This window comes from Bactrocera neohumeralis, unplaced genomic scaffold, assembly GCF_024586455.1.
Source record: "Bactrocera neohumeralis isolate Rockhampton unplaced genomic scaffold, APGP_CSIRO_Bneo_wtdbg2-racon-allhic-juicebox.fasta_v2 cluster11, whole genome shotgun sequence".
NCBI lineage: Eukaryota > Metazoa > Arthropoda > Insecta > Diptera > Tephritidae > Bactrocera > Bactrocera neohumeralis.
This window is the reverse complement of record NW_026089624.1, coordinates 23413656-23440446: the sequence shown is the minus strand read 5'-3', so window position 1 is coordinate 23440446 and position 26791 is coordinate 23413656. Positions and strand designations below refer to the sequence as shown.

Below are 26791 nucleotides of genomic sequence, written 5' to 3'. Positions count from 1 at the left end.
GACTGGGTGAGCGAGAGAATGTCGCTGAGACAGAAGAGCCCGACGATAAATTCGAACTTGCACAAAGCCGATATGAGAATTGTTGCTTTGCCTGCTGTTTCTCTGTTCTTCCACTCACTGATTTTTGACAGAGCTTCGATGATCAACGGTAACTTCGCAACAAATTGAAGGACAGTATCGTGCCTCTCTACCCATCTTGTTTCACACAACTGGACAATTTTTTCACCAAGTATCTTTGCTAATACAGTCACACGTTTTGGAAATGAGTTCTTGAAGATTTAATCGTACTTTCACTGACTTTGAAATACTGAAATATACGGAGTCATGACAGCATTTTTTGCTTCTTTCCGAATTTCGTTGACTGCTTCGATATCTGACAGCATGACCGCAATCCATCAGTCCCTATCGAAGTGCATTTCTCCATTCGGAGATTAATTTTCTTCATTGTCTGTCAAACCGGTTTAACAGCTTAGCGAAGGTCTATCATATTTGAGATCTACATTTCAAAGTCGCCCGTGGCGTAGTGGTTAAGCTGGCAGGTCACTTCCCCAGCCTTGGGTTCGAACCCGGCCGAATATTTTTTTCTCTACAAAATGTGAATAAAAATCGGGAACATTTCCCGACAGAGCCGGGAAAATTTCCGTGCCTGATTTCCAGGTGTTTTCGGACCAGCTGTTATCGTCGGGAATCGCCGGGTTCCGAGGACGAGGGCAAGTTAAAACTCGAGTTCTATATGCAAAATTGGTTACTACTATTGTTGAATAAACAAACCTAACCTCAATTTTTATGTAAACACTCGTTTGAATGTCAGTGAAATCTCACCACGCACAAAAATGAACAGTAAAATCGAAACAACATCGATACTTACCATTTTAGATATTCAAAATTGGGCACTTTATTTTCCAGAATAAGGTATAACTTCACAGAAATTGACGAAAATGAAATGGGTAACTTGGGCAACTTATAGTTACTATATAGATGATTCCGCTCAACTGGGCATAGCGTGATTCTATTGGACAGTCAAGTTGAGGCGTTTTTGGCGAGATAAACGGATTTAAATGAAACGTCACCATGCGTCGAGTGTTTTTATACTCAATAGTACCAATTGTACAGTATGAGGCATATATGCCCGCAGAGATATCGAACCTATGGGGCATTCGATAGTCGCAAGCGGCATCATGTCTGTATGTTTTTTGTGGTTCATGGTGTCAACTGACGCTAGGTGATACCACGAACTACGAAAAACATATAGATGCCGATACGATGCCGCTTGCGACTATCGAATGCCCCATTAATTCGATATCTCTGCGGGCATATACTTATGTCTCATACTGTACTCAAGACTTTGACTCTTTCTCAATTCAGAATTTAGTACTTCCGCTGTGAGTCGCTCAGAAAAGGGTTAAATAAGTTTAGACAGGTCATATAATGCAATTTATGATAGTATCTTGTTGTGATTTCCATAGTGTACTTGGTAAGAAGAGTGCCACTGTTGTATTTTAATTTTTTTATTGCAGAGAATATTTTTCTAGCAAACTAGTGAAATTTTCAGGTTCTGCGGTTGCGGGGGGGTAGGGGGGGGATTGGTAATTTCCTTAATTTGAATATTGAGACTTAAAAAAATGCGTTAAAGATTATTGCCAACACATCTTTAAACACAAACATAATTTGCTACAACTATAAAATTTTGTAATATAATAGTCATGACAATTGAAAATTATAATACAGTCAATATAACCGTAAGCAAGTACAACCACCGAACATTAAACCCTGTATCCCATAAAGTATAACACTATACTGATTATAGCATCGTTTTGTTATGTTAGCAAAATCACACACCTTTCTTTATAGTTGCGGCCACTACATGCTAGGGGTTGTTAGTCAGTAATAACGATCTTTAAATTGACTGATATATAAATAAATGTTAACATCAATTATGTTGACAAATTCAAATGCAAACAAAATCAATATGCAGACACAGCGTGATTGCCATAATTCGTACAAAATGCAAGTACAGCGATTGCATAATTTCCCGCACGCACCGAATTAACAATATCTGTTGCACCATAATCCGCATAACCTCACAACTATATAACGTAGTCGTAAAAATAAGTTGCTAGTTGCTATTTGGATTTAATAATGAATGGTTGCAAAAACCTTAACTCAAATTTCACAGTAGTATTGTAAGAACATTGGAATCATTATGGAAAAGTGTATTGCGCTTATCACGGTACGATATGGCTTCGCAATCCTAAAATACCCCTCTTAATTAGCCAGCCATTTCCAATTGTTTTACACTTCATTACGCGGACAAAAACGACATTAACATACTTGTCTACCAAATGACTGTATTTGTCTAAACCTTGAGCCAATCAAAACCGCAGCTGACTGATGTTCATAAGACAAATCGATCGGAATTCGCCCGAAGATACATGCCTTGCAATGAAGAATGGCGTAATGTTATTTTTTCAAATGAAAAACATGTAATTCAGACGGCTCGGGCAGTTACAGATACTACTTGTATTGATCTGATCTAAGCAAACAAGGAGTAGTTCGTACGAAGCGGAAGGAGGAACTGTAATGGTTTGGACAGCCTTTTTTATATTTTGAAAAACCGCCACGTAAAAAAACACCCCCAGTGAAGAGCTATAACCAGCCTCGGATGAGAGACCCCCCTTTTGATGACGACCATGGCAAACGAAATAAGGACTACGAATTGAGGGCATGCACTTGGAATGTCCGGTCCCTTCATTGGGAAGGTGCCGCTGCCCAGCTGGTTGATGTCCTCGTAAAAACAAAGGCTGACATCACCGCCGTCCAAGAAATGCGATGGACGGGACAATGACAGAGACGAGTAGGTCCTTGTGGCATTTACTACAGTGGCCATATAAAAGAGCGCAAATTTGGTGTAGGATTCGTGGTGGGAGAGAGACTTCGTCGCCGAGTACTATCATTCACTGCGATGAATGAACGTCTAGCCACAATCCGCATCAAAGCGAGGTTCTTCAACATATCGCAGATCTGCGCCCACGCCCCGACGGAAGAGAAGGACGATGTGACTAAAGATGCCTTCTATGAGTGCTTGAAGCGCACTTATGAAGGCTGCCCCCGCCACGATGTCAAAATCGTGCTTGGCGACTTTAACGCCAGGGTGGGCAAAGAAGGTATCTTTGGCACTACGGTCGGTAAATTCAGCCTCCACGAGGAAACATCCCCAAATGGGTTGAGGCTGATCGACTTCGCCGGGGCCCGAAATATGGTTATCTGTAGTACTAGATTCCAGCACAAAAAATTCATCAAGCTACCTGGCTGTCTCCGGATCGAAAAACTACCAACCAGATCGATCATGTTGTGATAGATGGAAGACACGTCTCCAGTGTTTTAGATGTGCGCGCGCTCCAAGGTCCTAATATCGACTCGGACCACTATCTTGTTGCAGCCAAGATTCGCACCCGCCTCTGTGCAGCAAAAAACGCAAGCCAACAAACACAAGGAAGGTTCGACGTCGAAAAGCTGCAATCACAACAGTCTGCCGAACGATTTTCTACTCGGCTGGCACTCCTGCTCTCTGAGAGCACTCATCAACAACTCGGTATAAGGGAACTAAGGGACGGCATTTCAAACTCCTTACATACAGCTGCATCCGAAACCCTTGGTTTTCGGAAAGTGCAAAAGAACAACTGGTACGACGAGGAGTGCCGCGTCGCAGCGGAGAGAAAACAGGCTGCCTACATCGCAACGTTACGATCGACCACTACACGTGCGGGATGGGATAGATACCGAGAGTTGAAGAGAGAAGCGAGACGCATTTGTAGACAGAAGAAGAAAGAGGCCGAAATGCGTGAGTACGAAGAGCTTGATAAGCTGGCCGACAGGGGTAATGCTCGAAAATTCTACGAAAAAATGCGGCGGCTTACTGAAGGTTTCAAGACCGGAGCATACTCTTGTAGAACCCCCAAAGGTGATCTAGTCACTGATGCCCAGAGCATACTTAAATTATGGAGGGAACACTTCTCCAGCCTGCTGAATGGCAGTGAACGCACAACACCAGGAGAAGGAGAACCCGATTCACCAATCGATGACGATGGAGCAGACGTTCCACTACCCGACAATGAAGAAGTTCGAATAGCAATTGTCCGCCTGAAGAACAACAAAGCGGCAGGGGCCGATGGATTGCCGGCCGAGCTATTCAAACACGGCGGCGAAGAACTGATAAGGTGCATGCATCAGCTTCTTTGTAAAATATGGTCGGACGAAAGCATGCCCAACGATTGGAATTTAAGTGTGCTATGCCCAATCCATAAAAAAGGAGACCCCACAATCTGCGCCAACTACCGTGGGATTAGCCTCCTCAACATCGCATATAAGGTTCTATCGAGCGTATTGTGTGAAAGATTAAAGCCCACCGTCAACAAACTGATTGGACTTTATCAGTGTGGCTTTAGACCTGGCAAATCAACAACCGGCCAGATATTCACCATGCGCCAAATCTTGGAAAGGACCCGTGAAAGGAGAATCGACACACACCACCTCTTCGTCGATTTCAAAGCTGCTTTCGACAGCACGAAAGGAGCTGCCTTTATCCCGCGATGTCTGAATTTGGTATCCCCGCAAAACTAATACGGCTGTGTAAACTGACGTTGAACAACACGAAAAGCTCCGTCAGGATCGGGAAGGACCTCTCCGAGCCGTTCGATACCAAACGAGGTTTCAGACAAGGCGATTCCCTATCGTGCGACTTTTTCAACCTGCTTTTGGAGAAAATAGTTCGAGCCGCAGAACTAAATAGAGAAGGTACCATCTTCTATAAGAGTGTACAGCTTCTGGCGTATGCCGATGATATTGATATCATCGGCCTCAACACCCGCCCGTTAGTTCTGCTTTCTCCAGGCTGGACAAGGAAGCACAGAAAATGGGTCTGGCAGTGAACGAGGGCAAGACGAAATATCTCCTGTCATCAAACAAACAGTCGTCGCACTCGCGACTTGGCACTCACGTCACTGTTGACAGTCATAACTTTGAAGTCGTAGATAATTTCGTCTATCATGGAACCAGCGTAAACACCACCAACAATGTCAGCCTAGAAATCCAACGCAGGAAAACTCTTGCCAACAGGTGCTACTTCGGACTGAGTAGGCAATTGAAAAGTAAAGTCTTTTTTCGACAAACAAAAGCCATACTCTATAAGTCACTCATAATCCCCGTCCTGCTGTATGGTGCAGAGTCTTGGACGATGTCAACAACGGATGAGTCGACGTTGCGAGTTTTCGAGAGAAAAGTTCTGCGAAAGATTTATGGTCCTTTGCGCGTTAGCCACGGCGAATACCGCATTCGATGGAACGATGAGCTGTACGAGATATACGACGACATCGACATAGTTCAGCGAATTAAAAGACAGCGGCTACGCTGGCTAGGTCATGTTGTCGGAATGAATGAAAACAATCCAGCTCTGAAAGTATTCGACGCAGTACCCGCCGGGGAAGCGAGGAAGAGGAAGACCTCCACTTCGTTGGAAGGACCAAATGGAGAAGGACCTGGCTACGCTTGGAATATCCAATTGGCGCCACGTAGCGAAAAGAAGAAACGACTGGCGCGCTGTTGTTAACTCGGCTATAATCGCTTAAGCGGTTTCTACGCCAATTAAGAAGAAGAAAGCCAATGAGATTATTGATACTGAATGGACTGATAAAAACCAACGTAATAGGAAACGACAAAAAAATACTATGAAGGAAATGCAGAAGATGTTGTGTTTAGAGGACAAGATAAATTTAAAATAGAAACATATTTGCCAATATTTGATAGGCTTTGTGCAGAGTTGAAAAAACGCCTTGAAGCTTACTCAGAAATACAAAACTTATTTGGATTCCCAACAACGTTTTTAATAAAATCTGATGAAGAATTGAGGAATGATTGTGAAATTGTTATTTCGAAGACATTGAATGTGACTTCGCTGAAGAAATGATACATTTTAAATATTTTATACTGACATTAAACGATTTAGAATCTAACAACTTTTTGTCGGCTCAGGAGTCTTATAAAATAATTGTTGATAATATGTCACAATCTTCATTTCCTAATGTCATGACAGCCTTGAAAATATATAGATGTCTGATGATAACAAATGCTACGGGTGAAAGTAGCTTTTCAAAATTAAAGTTAGTTAAGAACTGTCTACGTTCATCAATGACTCAGAATCGCTTAAATAGTCTAGCTGTCATGGCAATAGAAAATGATGTATTAGAAAAAATCGACTTTGAAGATGTTTCAAAAATTTTCATTACCATGAAACTTCGAAAAGTGAATTTATAAAGTTAGCTATTCTACTATGTATGTAACTCGAATGTCAGGAAAAAATTATTTTTATGAATTAATAAAATACTAAGTTTAATGTAAAAACTTTTTTTGAATGTCTTTCTTTATTAACTGTTTATTAAAAAAAAAAAATAAAAAAAAATCACAGGGGGCCCAAGATAACTTTTGCCTTAGGGCCTTCACATGGCTTAAGACGGCCCAGGAACCAGCGATTAAGCGGCAAAGGTCGCATGAGGGAGAAACGTCCCTTGGAAAAAACTGCAAACGGGATTGCGCCAACCTTTAGCGAGCTAAAAGCGCTGGCGCAATAGAACTTAGTGTGCTCGATCGCAGTAGGGAGGACGGTCCCATGGCTCACGAAAAATGGAAGAGAGTAGCGGCGGCTATCTTTTCAGTCTTCATGATGGTGGTCAAAGGAAACCATGGGCCACCCCCAAAATGTGTGATTGCTGGTTGGCTCTATTATATAAAGAGGCAGTCTCTCAGGTGGAGCAGGTTTGGAAGGTAGCCAGACTGGAGGCTGTGGAAAAAGTGGGCTCGCGTGTGGCTGCCAGCCGAACCTTCTACTGTGAATGAGATTGAGCAAATACTGCAATCCCTCACTACCCACGCAGGACTGGAGGGTAATAAAGCTGGAGAGAACCGATGCTTCATATCGGCAAGCGCTGATACTGATAAATACGGAGTCCATCGGTCCTCTCACCAAAACCAAGGGTGCCATAAGCTATGGGTTCGAAATGGTAGTGCTTAAAGTACTCCCGACGGATGCCAGAGCTGATGGCACCCAAGTTGCAGCTGCGTCTTCAGCCTCGACCAATTGTGTGAGCTTTTGGAGGAGAGTCTGAAGGATGAAATTCCTTCAGATTAACCTCCAACACGTGAAGGCGGCCTCCGCCAATTTACTGCTTCGTCTGAAACAAGACAGAGCCGATGTCGTCCTGATCCAGGAGCCGTGACTGACTAGTAACGGGATCTCTGGATTGGATGCAGGTAGAAATAGAGCCTGTATGTTGGCCAGAAATAAATTAGTGGTATTTCTTTTACCAAAATTCAGCAACGCTGACGTAGTGACAGCAAAACTTGAGTGTGACGCCGAAGATATCTGGCTTATTTCTGCGTACATGCCACACGACGATGAGGTGGAGCCACCTCCCTTGCTCTTGAGGGAAAATTTGGCTGATGCGTAATGAAATGGTACCGGCGTCATCATCGGTTCCAACGCCAAATCGCGACACCCACTCTAGGTTAGCTCGGATACCAATGTCAGAAGTGAGTCGCTTTTTTGATTTTATTGTTAGCGAAAATCTTTGCATCTGTAGTAGGGAAAACTCTCCTACCTTTGTGACCGCAGGCAGGAAGGAGGTTTTTGACTTCATCCTAGCCTCACACGGGATTGCCCCGCTGATCTCAAACTGGAGGCTCTTCGATGATCACTCGATTCCTAATCACTTGTATATCAGGTTTAGTCTAGTCGAAGAAGGTCCGGCAAGAATATCGTTTAGAAATCCTTGGAATACAGACTAGGAAGGGTACCGCAGGAGGCTTCAGCTCGGCGCGCAATACTGCACTGGAGAGCTCCTGTCCAGTGAAAACACCGAAGGACAGAGGGAAACCTCTCTGGTGGACCATGGAACTCTCGGATATCAGGGCGAGCTGCAGACATTTATTTAACAGTGCGTTAATTGACGACTGAGCGTTGTATAAAACTGGACTTGCAATATGCAAGTCCGATTTAAACAAGGCTAAGAGGACCTCGTGGAAGAGCTTCTGTGAAAAAGTGGAGGGCTGTCACGAGTTCTCTAGGTTCAGGCGTATTCTCGCAAAAAGAGCAGTGTCCCGGGGTCATCTGAGGGATGAAAATGGGAGGTGGGCCCTGAGCAGTGAAGACACACTTCAGATCCTCCTTGATGCACACTTCCCGAGCAACACGCCCTCTGTGAGGGTATCTCTCAGAGTCTTGCTTGATGACTGCACGGCTTTTGTCGACCTTCTGGATGAGCGACACTTGACATGAGCGATCAATTCGTTCAAACCGTTCAAGTCCCCGAAACCGGACGGCATGAGGAAGCCATTAAGGTTAATGACTTCGCTGTTGGGACCTTCCTTGATATTGAGGGAGCTTCTAGCAACGTCCTGCCGGAGGCAGTCGTAACTGCTCTTGACGGTCTTAGGGTTATATCGAACCTCAAATACCTCATTCTTATTCTTCTGTGCGACAGAGTGATCGAAACGAAATGGGACAACGGGCGCGCGCGTCGAAATGTGAGTAGGGGAACCCCACAGGGTGGACTTCCTTCTCCTCTTCTATGGATCATTTAAGTTAACGACCTGCTCGAAAAACTCGAGGATCGTGGCTGCCGGGTGATTGCCTATGCAGACGATGTAGCACTTATGGTCAAAGGAAAGTTCCTTTGCACCGTGTACGAGTTGACATAAGGGTATCTCAGCCTTGTAACAAAATGAGCGGTCGGAAGTGGTTTCGCCATCAATCCAAATAAAACCGTATGCGTTCCTAAAGGTCTGAACACTCGGATATCATGACACACTTTGATAGCATACCGGATCATCTGGATCATGGAGTCGCCGAATCGAACTCTGGCGGCTCCCCCTTGGAGGAGAGGGGTAGAAGCTTCCTTACGGACGGCTTTTAACAGGCCATTGCAAGTATATGGCGTACATGGTAGAAGATTGGGAATCTTACTAGACGCCGTCTGCAGAAGTTGTTTGAAAGAAGATGCGGTAAAAACAAGTCAGCACTTCCTTCTTGACTGTCCCGCGTTTGAGTGGTCAAGTCTTAGACTCTTAGGGGCGCATACCTTCAGATATCCTAACGAACTGGCGGGTGTTGAAATTAAGCGCCTTTGCAAATTTGTATTGGCTACTACGTTTTGCCAATCTATAAGTCCGAACACAGGAGTTGTTATTTTCAATGACTTCACAAAGGACTATATTTATCAGTCCACGTGAAAAGAGTCAAAGTGGCGTTCCTCTCAAAACCAAGTAGAAAAACAAATGACACCGCAAAAGAATTTAGACCAATAGGCCTCACCTCCTTCATACTAAATGTTTTAAAAGGGCTAATGGATAATACGCTTAAAAGCAATCCAAGGATCCTATCGATTATATTAGAAAAGTCACAACATCCTAAACACTACACAACGGCTATTTTTTTAATAAGAAAGGAGCTTTCATCCACATAGAAATAAGCACGATTACTGATTCTCTGTCAGATGGTGGTATTGACGACATGTTTTGCGGATGAATAATTTCGATACTTATAAACAGAATGATTATACTTGTAACATCAAATGGCTCCCGCTGAGCAAGCTACGTAAGCAGGGGCAGTAACATATGCATACCAAATAGAGTTAATGGTATAAGTAGGGTTACCATATAGGTAACAGTCAAAATCAGTCCCGCTGCATTTGTAACTCCCACCCTGCTGCTGGTTTACGTTGTTCGCTGTGTCAGCTATTAGGCGTAAAAAAGATGCTCACTTTTTTCACGCACTCGTTCAAAAAAAAAAATAATAATTAAAAAAAATCGCCTGTTCAAGCTTTATATTATATTATATTATTATCTTTTCCTGATAATGGTATGTCTGTGTGTCAAAAATGGATTGAATCAGGTCAATACTTACCTTAGCTGCTATATATTCATTACTAAGATTTTCGAACTTCCGGGTGATTTTATACCGCATATATCGGCCAATAGGTGAGTTATCTCAGTAAAAACGAGAAAGTGTGTTTTTTACTCACAACAGTGTATATTTGTGCCTAAAATAGATAAAATTGGACTAAAACTTGGCCTAGCCCTCATATACATAACTATTACTCCCTTACTCCCTCCTGTATTTTAGGTACCTCAATGAAACCCAGGAAGTATTTTATTGGTATGCGGTATGTTAATAGTATGTGAAATCTGCAAAAACACCAAAAAACAAAAAATAAATAAAATCGGTTTGATACCCCACTCTCATATACCATATGTACTACATATAATGATTTTCGGTTTTCTAACAAACCTTATACGAGTACCGAATATGTCGGTCGCTGTATGATTTATATATACATACTAGGGGCTACGGGTTGCTGTGATATACATCTTATACTATTTAATACAGAGAAAATTTTATTTACGAATAAAGGCGAAATATTTTTGTCGGTATAAGAATCCAAGAGATGGTACAATTATACTCTAGTTTTGAATATGTTTATACAAATAAATTTCATAATAACGAAATTAAGGCTAGTTTCTCAATGTCTGGTTACCAGCGTTTCTGACCAATTAATAGTGTTGTCCGCTTAATAGATTGTACTTAATACACATCAACAATGTCCATGGTTAATGGAGATGTCCGCTTAATAATAATATTGGTAGAGTAATAATTGAGCTTTTACTGTATTCTTTATTTATGAATTGTCTTAACTCTCCTATCTTTTAAGTTGGTTTGAACTGGACACAGTGTGCTAAATTTTACTAAAATCGGTTCAGTAGTTTAGGAGTCCATCGCGGACAAACAACGTGACACGTACTTTTTATATATAAAGATAAAGTTAATTGGGCTTTGATTGTTGCATGTTGCAAGAGTATAAAATATTCTATTGCTTCGAACTTCGCATTTCCTTACTTGTATTATTTAATTTTCAAATTTTTTGCGAGGAGCAATGCCATATGAAAACAAACTGTGGTTGACCAGGTGGTAAACTCAATTCCATTTACCATCCCTACTGGCAGCCATCGCGTGCACATATAATAACCTCCGTACAATAACCACCACAAAAAAAATGATTTTTTTTCCATGTAATCTTCATCTTTTGAGTGACTTTTTTTTACACATTTCGAAAGTTTTGAGCCTGTTTTTCAGTTGAAAAAAAAGGTTGCCTCAAAATGGCACACCCTAATGTACATATGCATATGTAATTATTATATATTTGCGTATACGCAGAAAGGGAGGCAATTTTGAGAATATTCACATACAAATTCGTCATTTGAAAAAAATAACGACCATAGATGTTTGAGTTTACAGTGTAAACTTTAGACATTAGACTAGTGATCGGCAGGCCATAGCCCGAGTGTATTTTGAGTATACGAGTGTTTCTCACAAACGTGCGACAGATATTGCACCGTAGAAACGATGACAGTGCCTGTTGCTTTCTGATTATGCCATGGAAGACATGGCACGAAACTCTTTGATTCGAGAGATAGCTGTTAGAACTCACAATTTTCACAACATTTGCCAATGTTGCCACTGTCGAAAAAATAGGATCGGATTTAAAAATATCTTTGAATTTTTACCAGTATTCTTATTCTCAGTTTTCCATTAGACCTATGTATATCACAAATATACTACATATATGAAATACATACATACATACATATGTACATATTAAAAATAAATTATAGTACCAAGATATAATACAATATAAATATAATAGAAAGAAAACACTTCATTAAAAATATCTAATTTGTATAAACATACATACATAGATACAATTTCAATTCGTACGCTTAACAAAATACAAACATTTATACCAGGTGCACCGGTGAGGGTACTAAAGACGAACTTCGGTATAAATGGGGTATGTGCGGAAAGGGGAGCAGGAATACGCAAAAAAATATGTTGCTTGCACTTATATTATTTAAAATATTCCTGATTAAAACTTCAAAAATGTGTATTAATAACACATGGTATTTCTCAATGTTTAAATTAAATTTCACATTTTTCACTTTGTATATATGCGCTTTAAGCATTGAAATAAGTTCATATTTCACTTTTATTTTGTCATTTCTTTTAGCTAAATTTATTAATTTAAAAATCACTTAGCACACTCATGCCGGAAAAAGTTAGAGTGTTTACAATTATGAGAAAACCCGACATTGCCACTTTGTAACAGGAGCAACATTCAAAATAAGGTTTCAATATGGTTGTGAGAAATGAAGATCACCCAAAAAGTTTAAAGACGCCGAACTGCAAGCAATATTGGATGAAGCTGACACTTTGAGTCAAAAGCAAATGGCAGCCACCTTAATTGTTGCACCAGGAACAATCTCAATACTTTGAATAATATTTTTGAACTTTCCCTCACTCTAACAAGTTTAATGTACATATAGTATATCCAAAGCCACTTGAGCTACATACATTAACCAAATTTGCTAAGTACAAATCTAATAAGAACTTTTACCCACAGTGTGAAAGTGAATGAAATCGGAGGATAACCCCGCTCACTCCCTATGTAACGGTTACTGTTAAAAACTACTAAAAGCGCGATAAACCAATAACCAAATACGCCAGACACATTAAATTTTGCCATTGATATGGTACGAGAGAGCTTTATGAGAGCCGGTGTGAAAATTGGGCGTGGGAAATCCCATATTTCGGGACCCGACTAACCGATTTCGCCAAAATTTAGTACGTAGTATTCTTATTACATTTTTAAGGCACATTGTGAAAATGGACGAATCGGATAACAACCACACCTACTTCCCATATAGCACAATTTTAAATTCCACATCATTCGTTCAGCTTCCAGTACACAAATCAAGAAACAATCAACATCTTCTTCTTCTTAATTGGCGTAGACACCGCTTACGCGATTATAGCTGAGTTAACAACAGCGCGCCAGTCGTTTCTTCTTTTCGCTACGTGGCGCCAATTGGATATTCCAAGCGTAGCCAGGTCCTTCTCCATTTGGTCCTTCCAACGAAGTGGAGGTCTTCCTCTTCCTCTGCTTCCCCCGGCGGGTACTGCGTCGAATACTTTCAGGGCTGGAGTGTTTTCGTCCATCCGGACAACATGACCTAGCCAGCGTAGCCGCTGTCTTTTAATTCGCTGAACTATGTCAATGTCGTCGTATATCTCGTACAGCTCATCGTTCCATCGAATGCGATATTCGCCGTGGCCAACGCGCAAAGGACCATAAATCTTTCGCAGAACTTTTCTCTCGAAAACTCGCAACGTCGACTCATCAGTTGATGTCATCGTCCAAGCCTCTGCACCATACAGCAGGACGGGAATTATGAGCGACTTATAGAGTTTGGCTTTCGTTCGTCGAGAGAGGACTTTACTTTTCAATTGCCTACTCAGTCCGAAGTAGCACTTGTTGGCAAGAGCAATCCTGCGTTGGATTTCCAGGCTGACATCGTTGGTGGTGTTAATACTGGTTCCTAAATAGACGAAATTATCTACAACTTCAAAGTTATGACTGTTAACAGTGACTTGAGAGCCAAGTCGCGAGTGCGACGACTGTTTGTTTGATGACAGGAGATATTTCGTTTTGCCCTCGTTCACTGCCAGACCCATTTTCTGTGCTTCTTTGTCCAGCCTGGAGAAAGCAGAACTAACGGCGCGGGTGTTAAGGCCGATGATGAGGCAGCCAGCAGCTGTACGCTCTTATAGAAGATGGTACCTTCTCTATTTAGTTCTGCAGCTCGAACTATTTTCTCCAGAAGCAGGTTGAAAAAGTCGCACGATAGGGAGTCGCCTTGTCTGAAACCTCGTTTTGTATCGAACGGCTCGGAGAGGTCCTTCCCGATCCTGACGGAGCTTTTTGTGTTGCTCAACGTCAGTTTACACAGCCGTATTAGTTTTGCGGGGATACCAAATTCAGACATCGCGGGATAAAGGCAGCTCCTTTTCGTGCTGTCGAAAGCAGCTTTGAAATCGACGAAGAGGTGGTGTGTGTCGATTCTTCTTTCACGGGTCTTTTCCAAGATTTGGCGCATGGTGAATATCTGGCCGGTTGTTGATTTGCCAGGTCTAAAGCCACACTGATAAGGTCCAATCAGCTTGTTGACGGTGGGCTTTAATCTTTCACACAATACGCTGGACAGAACCTTATATGCGATGTTGAGGAGGCTTATTCCTCGGTAGTTGGGCACAGATTGTGGGGTCTCCTTTTTTATGAATTGGGCAGAGCACACTTAAATTCCAATCGTTGGGCATGCTTTCGTCCGACCATATTTTACAAAGAAGCTGATGCATGCTCCTTATCAGTTCTTCGCCGCCGTGTTTGAATAACTCGGCCGGTAATCCATCGGCTCCCGCCGCTTTGTTGTTCTTCAGGCGTGTAATTGCTGAACGTCTGGTCCATCGTCATCGATTGGGGAATCGGGTTCGCCTTCTCCTGGCGTTGTGCGTTCACTGCCATTCAGCAGGCTGAAGAAGTGTTCCCTCCATAATTTAAGTATGTTCTGGGCATCGGTGACTAGATCACCTTTGGGGTTCTACAAGAGTATGCTCCGGTTTTGAAACCTTCTGTAAGCCGCCGCATTTGTTCTTAGAATTTCGAGCATTACCCCTGTCGGCCAGCTTATCAAGCTTTTCGTACTCACGCATTTCGGCCTCTTTCTTTTTCTGTCTGCAGATGCGTCTCGCTTCCCTCTTCAACTCTCGGTATCTATCCCATCCCGCACGTGTTGTGGTCGATCGTAACGTTGCGAGGTAGGCAGTCTGTTTTCTCTCCGCTGCGACACAACACTCCTCGTCGTACCAGTTGTTATTTTGCACTTTCCGAAAACCAATGGTTTCGGTTGCAGCTGTACGTAAGGGTTTGAAATGCCGTCCCACAGTTCTCTTATACCGAGTTGTTGAAGAGTGCTCTCAGAGAGCAGGAGTGCAAGCCGAGTAGAAAATCGTTCGGCAGTCTGTTGTGATTGCAGCTTCTCGACGTCGAATCTTCCTTGCGTTTATTGACGTGCGTTTTTTGCTGCACAGAGGCGGGTGCGAATCTTGGCTGCAACAAGATAGTGGTCCGAGTCGATGTTAAGACCCCGGAGCGTACGCACGTCTAGAACACTGGAAAAGTGTCTTCCGTCTATCACAACATGATTGATCTGGTTGGTGGCTTTTCGATCCGGAGACAGCCAGGTAGCTTGATGTATCTTCTTGTGCTGGAATCTAGTACCACAGATAACCATATTTCGGGCCCCGGCGAAGTCAATCAGCCTCAACCCATTTGGGGATGTTTCGGATGCCAAGCACGATTTTGACATCGGGGCAGCTCTCATAAGCGCGCTAAAAGCGCTCATAGAAGGCATCTTTGGTCACATCGTCTCTTCCGTCGGGGCGTGGGCGCAAATCAGCGATATGTTGAAGAACCTCGCTTTGATGCGGACTGTGGCTAGACGTTCATTCACCGGAGTGAATGATAGTACTCGGCGACGGAGTCTCTCTCCCACCACGAATCCAACACCAAACTTGCGCTCCTTTATATGGCCACTGTAGTAAATGTCACAAGGACCTATTCGTCTCTGTCCTTGTCCCGTCCATCGCATTTCTTGGACGGCGGTGATGTCAGCCTTTATTTTCGCGAGGACATCAACCAGCTGGGCAGCGGCACCTTCCCAATTAAGGGTCCGGACATTCCAGGTGCATGCCCTCAAATCGTAGTCCTTATTCCGTTTGCCATGGTCGTCATCAGAGGGGGGGTCTCTCATCCGAGGCTTGTTGTTCCTTTTCATTGGGGGTGTTTTTTTACGTGGTGGGTCCCAAACCCAGCGCACAACCCTATGCAGGGAATGTTTCGCCTTATCACTTTAGCTCGCCTTCGAACGAATGTTCTTAGGCTATCCAGAGGATACTTGGTCAAAGACCGGAAGTTGTGAGCTGCTTGAGTCATGTGTAAAAGAATCATTTCTGGCCACTCCCAAGTGAATGGCGATCAGAGAACTTTCCTCACTTGCATGAACTTCTACACATGACTCCATCTATCAATATAACAGGATAAAATTTTGCACGGATAATGCCTTTAGTGTGTGTCACTTTATTACCTAAAATTGTTCAAATCCAATAGAACCTGTTCAAGACCCTAGGAACCGAATATTTAGACTCCGGTACCTATATCGAAAATGTCGGCCAATGTGTGATATATATTATATAACTAAAATTAATACTTCCCTTAGTCCCCATATACCTAATATAAATATTTTCGAACTTTGGTTCGACTTTGTACCGCATATATCGGTCAATATGTGAGTTATCCCAATGAAAATAAGAGAGCGTATTTTACTCATAACAGTGTATCTATGTATGTGCCAAAAATTGTTATTACCCTTAAGTGAAAAAAATTTTCGTTTCCTAATACATAAAGCCAGGGTAGCGTTGCTGTTGCTACTAGCCCAACACTTGCAGGTATATGGGCTGACGTCCTGCATTTTAATGTGACAAGTGAAATCAAATTTCGTCACAAAAATTGCTTCTATTGCTTTTCAATAATTTGCAAATCCCTGTGGGGGCTTAATCAAATTGAACCCTTGCCTTGCGTAAAGTGGTATTCTAATAAATTTCGTCTCCTAAGTAGGGTAAGGGTTGGCAGCAAATGTAAGTGCCTAAAAGTAGTCGCTAAAACAAGCAAATACATTTTCTTTAAAAAATCGACCTCAGCAGATGGTGCTCTTACATAATTATTTTTCAACCCCAACCTGTTGAACCTGTGGAAGTCCTTGAAACTCTTGCCACGATAACTCCTGCGTTACAGTTTCCGTTGGTTACTAAATTAGCGTAACGCAATCCCCACGATTTCCGAAACAAATTGCAGAGCACCGCCTCTTCTAATTTGCTGAAATTAATTTTAAATTTTTTAAATTTTCGGGCGTTGCCAAAAAAAAATTGATATGTAAAATAGCTTCAAAACTACTACTGTTAAAAATACCAAACATTTAATAAATAAATAAAGCATATTCCCCCGTATTACAAAAACTAGACGACGGACAAGTTAAAATATCGAATCTATGAATTCAGGAAGCGACTCTGTAGCTTTTTCTGCAAGTTTGACAACCTTTAATAATATGAATTATAATAAATAGGAAAATTGAAGGATATTACATAAAGCAAAGAGAGATATTTTTTGGCGAAAATGTTTATAGCGTGACATTTTTGTAGGCACATAAAAGAAGCAAAAAAAAGTGAGGTGTTGGAAATTCCCATATTGCCTCATCTTGATATGTTTTATAATTCTGTAATAGAAATATCATCTTGCGACCAGCAAACGATTAGATTAGAAATCCGTTAAAACCAAAACTCAGTGTAAATTTACAGCTAAACAGTCCGTTAAAGGAAAACCATGTAAATGGGGTATGAATGTTTTTTCCTTTTTTCATTTAAAACGTAAAAAAGGTAGATCACACTGGTAAACACTGTTTTGGTCACATGAACTTTGTCATGATTTTTATTTACGTTGGTGTACCCTCATTAAAAATATATAACAGTGTTGTTTTTATCACAACCAGTTTTCTTGTGACAGCTACATATTTCATTCTGACCTCATATACGTTTCTTTATTTACATAACTGCATTTAGTCGACTATTTAACTATTGTGTTTGCTAAATTACATTTTATTTACATTAGTTAGATCGTAAATATGCCACGAAAGTGTTTGAACAATCCGGACAATTTTTGTTATGTGTGTGGAGAATTAACTTTTACATCTCAGCGTCGAAATTTCACATTACTAATTGAACAGTGCTATTTAGACTATTTTGGTTTTCCTGTGAAGAATCTAGACAAATACTGAGTTCCACATAAATGTTGTGTAGCGTGTGTAGGTGGGCTAAACAAGAACCTAGACATTTCTCATTTGCTATAATAATGATTTGGACGGAACCAAAGGATCATGTAAGTGATTTTATTTTTGTTTGACTCAAACAAAAGGTTTTACTACCAAATCCAAATACACTATCCAGTATCCAAACTTGTGTTTGGCCAAGAGACCCATCCTACATAGTGCCGAACTGCCTGTACCGATGCCTTCAAATCAATCCAAAAGTGAGAATTCTAGTCCGAAAGATGGAGATGGATTTTTATATCTAAAAGAGAAATTCCCTAAACTCAGCGAGGCGAAAATCAAAGAGGTAATATTTGTAGGCCCACAAATACGGCAATCGATGAAGGATAAGACTTTGAAGAAAAACTGAATGATCAGGAAAAACTCGCCTGGAAATGTTTTGTGAATGTTGTTCAAAATTTTCTAGGTAAGCGGAAAATTACAAAGATTTAATAAATGAACTGGTGATATCATTTACAGCTTTGAGATGTAATATGTCCTTGAAAATACATATGTATGCTGGACTCTCATCTGGATTTATTTGCGGCAAATTTGGGTGCTGTGAGTGACGAACAAGGTGAGAGGTTCCATTAAGACATTTCCTTAATGGAGAAGGGTTATCAAGGGAAATGGAGTCCAGGAATGCTAGAAGACTATTGTTGCAGACTTAAAAGGGACCTACCGGAAGCCAAATATTCAAGAAAACCATAAGTATTTATTAGATATTAGGAAATAATTCTGTAAGTGTGGCTGAATTTTGTACTTTTTACGAAAATATATGTTTTGATGTCACAAGAAAACATGATGTGTACATATTTTTTTTATTGATATATTATTATTTATATAGTATATTCAAAATTTGATATAAATTTTCATGTGACAAAAAAAATTACAAATTTGTTGACCAGTGTCATCAAAGGCTCACTAAGGCCATCCTCATCTGCGAAAGGTGATAATAACGAAGACTTCCACAATAGTAAATCCATGCAATTGGCGACAATTCCCAAACAACGAAAATAATAGCCCTGACTGACGACAGCGCTAATATGCATTAGCGGGCTTAATTTACATTTACTTGCGCATTTGACCCATGTTAATGCAAGTTTGAAATGCAAAAGAATTCCGTGCATTTGTTGAATTTACCAAACTTGAGTAGGCAACACTGCTCAAAAATGGCCGATTTTTGCTATTTTTCTGCCGCCTCCTTTGCGTTTGCAGCATCAGAGGTAAGCAGTTTTACATTGCTAATTAAATTATGTGCAAGTACATTAACAAAAACAAATTTTAATATATGTATGTATTTAAATGGCAGAAAATAAACAACGCACAGTTTGCTATCCATTTTTCCATTATTCTTAACTTTTTCGCACACTTTTTCCGCATTAAAATCAATTATTACTTTTAATTTCACTCTATTATCTTTTAACGTAGTTAATAATAAACGAATTTTTTCGTAAAATTTATATTGATTTTCCAAAAATACCAAAATTTCTATTAATAATTTCTCTTATTCATTTTTATTTCACTTTTTTTTAATAAATAAACAAATTTCACTATCAGCTGTCTAAATGCACAAGTCTACCGTCTGTCACCATAAAATTGCAATGCGCATTAGCGTTGCTTAATAAAAGTTCCGTCATTATTTGCAAAAAGTGCAACGTATACCCATGAATATGTTTTACTTATAACGATTTATAAAGATTTTCGAACTTCAGGTGACTTTATGCTGGATATATCGGGCAATATTTGAGTTATCTCAATGAAAATTACAGAATATGTTTACAGAACATGCCAAAGCATAAGAGAGTGGTGTTATCGCTTAAAGCCAAAATAAATATCATTGATTCACAAAAAAAGGAGAAACCGGCAATAAGTTAGCTGAAAAGTATGGTGTAGGTACATCCACGATAAGTGATATTAAGAAGAATACCGATTTAATTTTGTTGTACACCTTTAAATTAGATAGTGAAGACGGGAGTACAAATCGGAAAATGATGAAGAGACCGAAACATAAACTTTTAGAAGGAGCTCTGTATTGTTGGTTTTTACAAAAACGATCAACTGGGCAACCGATATCTGGACCTTTGCTCTGTGAAAAAGCGTTACAGTCAAATAAAAAATTAGGCGGCGATGAGTCATTTGTGGCAAGTAACGGATGATTGTACAGATTTAAACCACGTCATGAAATTCGTGAATTGGAAATACAAGGTGAAAAAATGTCAGCTAATGTAGATGCAGCTAACTCTTTTAAAGATAATTTTAAGAAGAATTTGAATGAAAATAACTATGACTTGAATTTTGTTAATAATGCTGATGAAACTGGATTAAACTGGAAGTCGTTACCTTCAAAATCTTTAGCTTCTAGGCGAGAGAATTCAGCTCCAGGATATAAAACAAGCAAAGAGCGAGTAACAATATTAGTTTGCGCTAATGCTGCCGGGACCCACAAATACCTTTGCTCCTCATAGGAAAATCAAAGAAACCCAGATGTTTTAAAAATATCAGGGTACCCTTAATCTATAAAAATCAAAAATGAGCATGGATGAACTCTGAAATATTTATTGACTGATATGACAACACTTTTATCCCTGAAGTAAAAAGAAGACAAAACGAAATTGGCAAACAAGGAAATGTGCTACTTTTACTGGATAATGCGCCAACCCATCCTTCAGCTGAATTGTTAGAGAGGGAAAATGGAAAGTTTAAAGTAAAATTTTTGCCTCCTAATGTGACATCCTTGCTACAACCAATGGATCAAAGTGTTATTGAAACATTGAAACGACTTTATAGAAGTCGTTTTATCATTTTTTAAGGACATGAATTTAATGGAGTGTTGTTACATGGTTGTAGATGCATGGGATTTGATTGAAAGGAAGACTTTAAGAAAGGATTGGAATAGAGTACTTAATAGTGAGAATGATAATTCAATAACCAATACGGATGATTCTATTTTGCAGGATATGAATGAGGTAATGTCAAAGCTACAAATATGTCAGGATTGTGATGATGATGATATGAAAGAGTGGGTCACTTGTGACAGTAATGATCAAGGCTTTCAGATTATGTCTGATGACGAAATCGTAGAAAACATTTTGCAGATAAATGAACAGCAGGAAATGCAAGAAGATGAAACAGAAGAAAACATAGACGTGGAAAATGATACATAACCTTCTCATGATGTAGCATTTCATGCCCTGGAAACAGCTCTCAAGTGGTTTGAAAAACAAACAGAGAGTGATACTGTGAGTTTACTACAACTGAAACGAATTCGTGATAGAGCAGCAATGAAGAGAAAAAGTTGCTTACGTCAAATGACAATTACCAAATATTTCAAACCAAATTAAACTTATTACCTACCTACTTATTTCATGATTACCAAATGTAAATTACCAAATACATATTGTAAACAAATTATTCGTACATACGTACCTAAATATTTTATTTCATGATTAATGCTTCAGTTTAGTATTATGTACGTAATGTAATCTAAGAAAATATGTACATACATACATAAGTAAGTGTTCATTTCTTAATAAACATTGATTTTCGTTGATATCTATTTGTTTTTCTTCATACATTCGATTATCCGGATTTTCGATTATCCGAATGCCTATCGACAACAATTAGTCCGGTTAATCGAGTTTCTACTGTATATCTTTTTACGTAGATACAATTGGTCGAAAACTTGACCTAGCCCCCATATAACTAATATAAGGATTTCGAACATCAGCTTCAAGACTGTGTGAGTAAATTTTCGTACACAATTTTTTCGGCACTGACTCGGGTGTTGCGTAGTTTATTTGTATGTTGCTCTCATAGTTAATATTTTCAAGGGAAAACTAATGACGTGATTTCCCTAATCCATCAGAATTTATTAATTACCAAGGCCAATTTATGGCGGCAATTTCCTAATCCATCGGGAAGTGGTAAATACCCGAAATTTTACGCTGAAACCATTCAACTGATCATCCAGAAACTTTGTGCACATACATACATATATGCGAGTACATATGTTTGATTTTTATTATTAGAAAGGACATAAGATATATATTGGGGACGGAAAAATATATGTTTTATGAATTGTGGGAAAAAAATTGTTTTGGCAGTTATGATTGTTTGTCAATTGTAAAAAATTGAAACTTTCTATATGGTATTTTAACTATTTATTTTTAAAATTATAATTATTTATAATAATATTTTTTGTTTTGAATTTCAAACGCATGCTTTTGTTTAGAAATGTATATTTCTTATTTATGATTTTTTTATTACATATTGTTTTACTTGTAACATAATTGAGATTTAAACTATCCTGTCTCTCAAGCTAGATATAACAGGTTTGGGAATATATAAATTAAATTTTCATTATTTTTTTATTTGAATGATGGTCTTCTCGGTGTGAAAACTCCTAACAGACTTTGACTTCGAATTCGACTCGGACTAATTTTTAACGACTGATTCTTTTGTTGAACTCTGCCATGGAGATCGAGGTATTCCGTCACCTGAGCTGGTGGGAATGACACTCTGCAGAAATGGCTGGCTGGTTAAGACCGATACTGCTCCATCCCTTAGTAGGAATCAAAATTCGCTCCTCGCCCGTCATCATTAAATTGATGTAGTAGGTGTTGAAAATACTCCCTCGTTTTGCTAGTCCCCTCTGAACCTTGCACTATAGGGGCGCGCGTCATCTCTCGCCTTGGCCTCTTAACATAAATAACCTTAGAACCATTAAATGCCACTACCTTCCGGGAAAAAAGGAAAAAACCGAAAAGGATAAGTTTTGCAATCTGATGGTGTCCCGGGCGGGTCAATGTCTGGGGCGACGGAATCGTCCCCTTCGAAAGGCAGGGAAACAGCTTTCCCTTAGAAAGAGCGGTTGCCGCCTAAAGACGATAAGTTGGTCAGAGGTAGCCAGGGTTGAAGAGAGGTCTGGAAAGGAACAAGACTAGAGACCTTGGCCTTGGATCTCTGCGAGCTCTGAGGAGATAGAAAAAATGGTGCAGAACTGCAATTCGTCTCTTCTAACTTGTAACTAAAGGGTTATAAGGCTTGAGAAAACACCGAATTTGTGCTCATTTATATGGTAACTGTGGTAAATGCACAAGGGCCTACTCGTCTCAGTTCTTTTCCCGTCCATCGCACTTTTTGAACGGCGGTGATGTTTGCCTATACTTTTACGAGGACATCAACCAGCTGGGCAACGGCACCTTCCCAATTAAGTAATTCCAGATGAATGCCCTCAAATCATAATCCTTGCATCGTTTGCTGTGGTCGTCATCAAAACGTGGGTCTCCCATCCGAGGCAGTCGGCATCTTTTCATTTTTTTAAGTGGCTGGTCCCAAACCCAGCGCACAACCTTGGGGAGGGATACTTTGCCATTTCACTTTAGCTCGCCATCAATCGGATGCTTTCGGCTACCTAGAGGATACTTGGTCTAAGACCGGAAGCCATATGTATGTAAAAGAATCACTCACCTAAAATTGCATGATCTTCCATACATGGCTCCATCCTATTTACTAGAAAATACAAACTCCCTAATGTTACTGTTCCTTCGTTGGGAGGCTCTATTCTACAATCAATGGCCTCGGTATTCTGATCCCATGAAACCGTAGTTAACGTTTTAACGGATGGTTGGTGTGTGAGGGCGCTTGGAAAAACGACATTAGTTAAGCACCTGGAACGTGTTCAAAGAGCAGTCCTCATCAGAATTTGGACAACAATAACAATCGCATCCATCACCATCAGCACCTGTAATCATAGTTGGTACGTGTTTGGCTGCGAACTCTGCTTTTAGACTTAGGGAAGCTGGGTATATGAGGCCATCAATTCTAGTTTCAAACAACCAGACCACTGTATCGTCTTTCAAACGAAGGCCATCAAGTTTGCGTTGGATTTACTGTTCCGAAGTGCAGCCTCTTTTAGAGAGGTGTGCATTAACTCTGATAGCTGAGTGTCTATACGGGAATTTGAATTTGGGATTTCAATATAAAATAAAACTTAGTTCAAATCAGTTTCAGATATTTTTTTAACCCATTATTTGCAACTCTGAACTGGACACAGTATGCTAATTTTTACTAAAATCGGAACCGGAGAAACTGTGACACATAATTTTTAAGAAGCTAGGTACGTACCTAACGACATTGTCTGCTCATCTCGTGATTGATTATTTCTTCCAGTTGAAAAGTAACGAGCTGAGTGAATGCAGTTATGTCCACCTGTCTCTCCATCTGCTCATTTTCATCTCAGAAGTTGCTCAATTGTTGTTCAATATAGGCGGAACGATTAAAAAATATTATTGTGTGGAAAACTTTTTGTAAACATAGTATGCTATTGTGAAATATTGTTTAAATAAAATGTTTGTTGAGTGATTAATGAGTGTTTAAAAACCCCTTTTCAAAAATATACTCAAAAACAATTAGCAGTTCCAAAGAGGCATCATAATCCTCAGCATCAAAAGTTTAATGTAAGTGATCTTTTTAGTATTGCAAATACAATAGGGGGCCTCGTCTTCGCCATATCTCAGGGGTCAAATAATAGAAGAGAAAATACTCTTGTAAAACTTAGTTGTTTTCAGTGAGACCCTTGTATATATTGCCATTGGTTAAGCATCCATAACTTCTATCCCTTACATTAAAATACGTGTATAATAACTGATCTAATCAACCTGATTCAATATACTATTAACTACAGGGTCCGGCACTCGAAGTATAACCAAATTCAGACCGTTCGCGCAGCTGTCGCATTGGAATCAGCTGTTCATAAATTTGCTGAATGACAGTTCGGAGTATTGTTCACAAGTATATAAAAGCGTTTTGCCAAAAGTGAACGCAAAAAAAAAGTGATCAGAGATGGAATTCAACTATACTAGTGTGATTGCTTTATATTTAGCTGGAAAATCATAGCCAGCAATTGTTCGTGAGCTCACCTTAATGTGAATAAAGTTTTTGTTTATCGCACCATCACTCGTTACAATCATACTGGTCGCATCGCAAAACGTCATGGAGGTGGTCATCAAAAAACTGTAACGTCACGTGAGATGGTTCGGAAAGTGAAGAAACGACTTGAGCGAAATCCACGACGAAGTGCCAATGAAATGGCTAGAGAACTGAAAATATCCGACCGCAGCATCCGACGCATATTGAAAAATTAGCTCAAGGTCAAGCCTTACAAGTTCCAAAAGGCCCATGATCTCACACCGAAGCAGCAACAAGAAAGACTTGAGAAAGCGAAGCAGTTGCTCCGCTTGGCCGAAAGCGGTCAAATTCCGAACATTGTGTTTTCTGACGAAAAAATGTTTCCAATTGAGTAATTCGTAAATTCTCAAAACGATAGGTTTTACTTCACCGACCGTTCATACGAGAATCTAAGTCATCGGTTGGCCACTAGGAGGCAGCAACCGCCAAAAATAATGGTTTGGGCCACTGTCAGATGGGCGCTCTCCAATTGTTTTCATCGAGCCTGGCGTCAAAGTACATAAATGCGACATATTATCGGGAAAGTGTTCTGGAGGCTGCTTTGAAGCCGTGGGCAAACAATTATTTCGGTCGCAAACCATGGACGTTTCAACAAGACTCAGCACCGTCTCACAAAGCGCGAGTGAACCAAGAATGGCTGAAAAACAACGTTTTGAACTTCATTAAGACCACACAATGGCTCTCGAATTCAGCAGATGCGAATCCAATGGATTATTCTCTCTGGGCCATTTTGGAGAGCAATGTCCGAAGTAAAAAATACACCAGTCTCGAGATGCTGAAGAAAGCCATTGTCCGTGAGTGGGCCAAAATACCGGCAAGTCACATTCGAGCAGCTTGCGATTCGTTTTTTGACCGTCTCAAGGCCATAGTTAAGGCAAAAGGTGGTCATATCGAGCAAAAATGAATTGGTCCTGAATTTATGATTATTTTCACACATTTTGTACTTTAAAATAAAAAATAATAATTTTCCAAACCGAATTTATGGCGATTTTAATTGGACTTCGAGTGCCGGACCCTGTAGAGACAAAAAGTATAATTTCATAAAAGCGCTTCTGTCAAATCGCAAATTTTCACTGTACCAATATTGACCCTTGCAAACGGCAGACATGATATATTATATTAGGGCAATTCACAATCTGGTGCAAATAGTCTTGCACATAACACACAGAAGGAACCATTGGAGATCCCATAAAGTACTATATATATATAGTAACGAGAGTAACAGCATAACGAGCTGAGTCGATTTAGCCATGTCTGTCAGTCTGTCTGTACATAAGCGAACTAGTCTCTCAGTTTTTGAGATATCGATCTGACGTTTTGAACACTCCTTTCTTCCGCTCCTTTGCGTACATATAGCTGTCATACAAACTGAACGTTCAAAATTCCGCCATAGTATGAAAAACTTGTTTATTAAACAAGATACCATTCACGAAATTTGGCGCATTATAATCCAAAGCACCGCTACAATCTCCGAAGAAGATCGGACTCTTATATTAAATAGCTGGCGTACAGTTGATTTCCAATTAAATTGTTCAGATTATAGCATATAGCTCCAAAGCAAACTGATCAAATCCAAGACAAAGACCTTTTTATACAATTCAAAGCTATCGAACTGCACCTGTGAAGGGTATTATAACTTTAAGTTTCAATGAGCACTGTAAATACATATGTTGAATTACGCCTACTTACTAGAAAAAATAATTAAGTTTCTTACCTCAAAACATTGTCACATTCATATGTTGACTCTGTAAAATCTTTGATGTTGTCAAAAATGGATTTTGGGCTTGGACTTTGGCCACACTTCGCACTCATTCAACACTCCTACTATATAGCCGCGTGAAGAAGCATTCGCGCATCGCTCAGATCTCCAATCAAAGCGGTATTATATGAAGCAGACCTTCCTGATTTTCATCACAGAACAAGATACAACACAATAATGTTCACCCTAAATACCGAAACCGTA

At 40.0% G+C, this 26791-nt stretch overlaps 1 protein-coding gene across 1 annotated transcript in view; it reads right to left on the bottom strand.

Moving 5' to 3' along the window:
- Positions 1 to 15714, bottom strand: part of LOC126766128 (uncharacterized) — a 254390-nt gene extending 238676 nt beyond the window's left edge. The window contains exon 1 of the mRNA XM_050483986.1: positions 15413 to 15714. Coding sequence (XP_050339943.1) covers positions 15413 to 15588 — 176 coding nt within the window. The 5' untranslated portion in view covers positions 15589 to 15714. The remainder of the gene's footprint in view (positions 1 to 15412) is intronic.
- Between the last annotated feature and the right edge of the window lie 11077 nt (positions 15715 to 26791).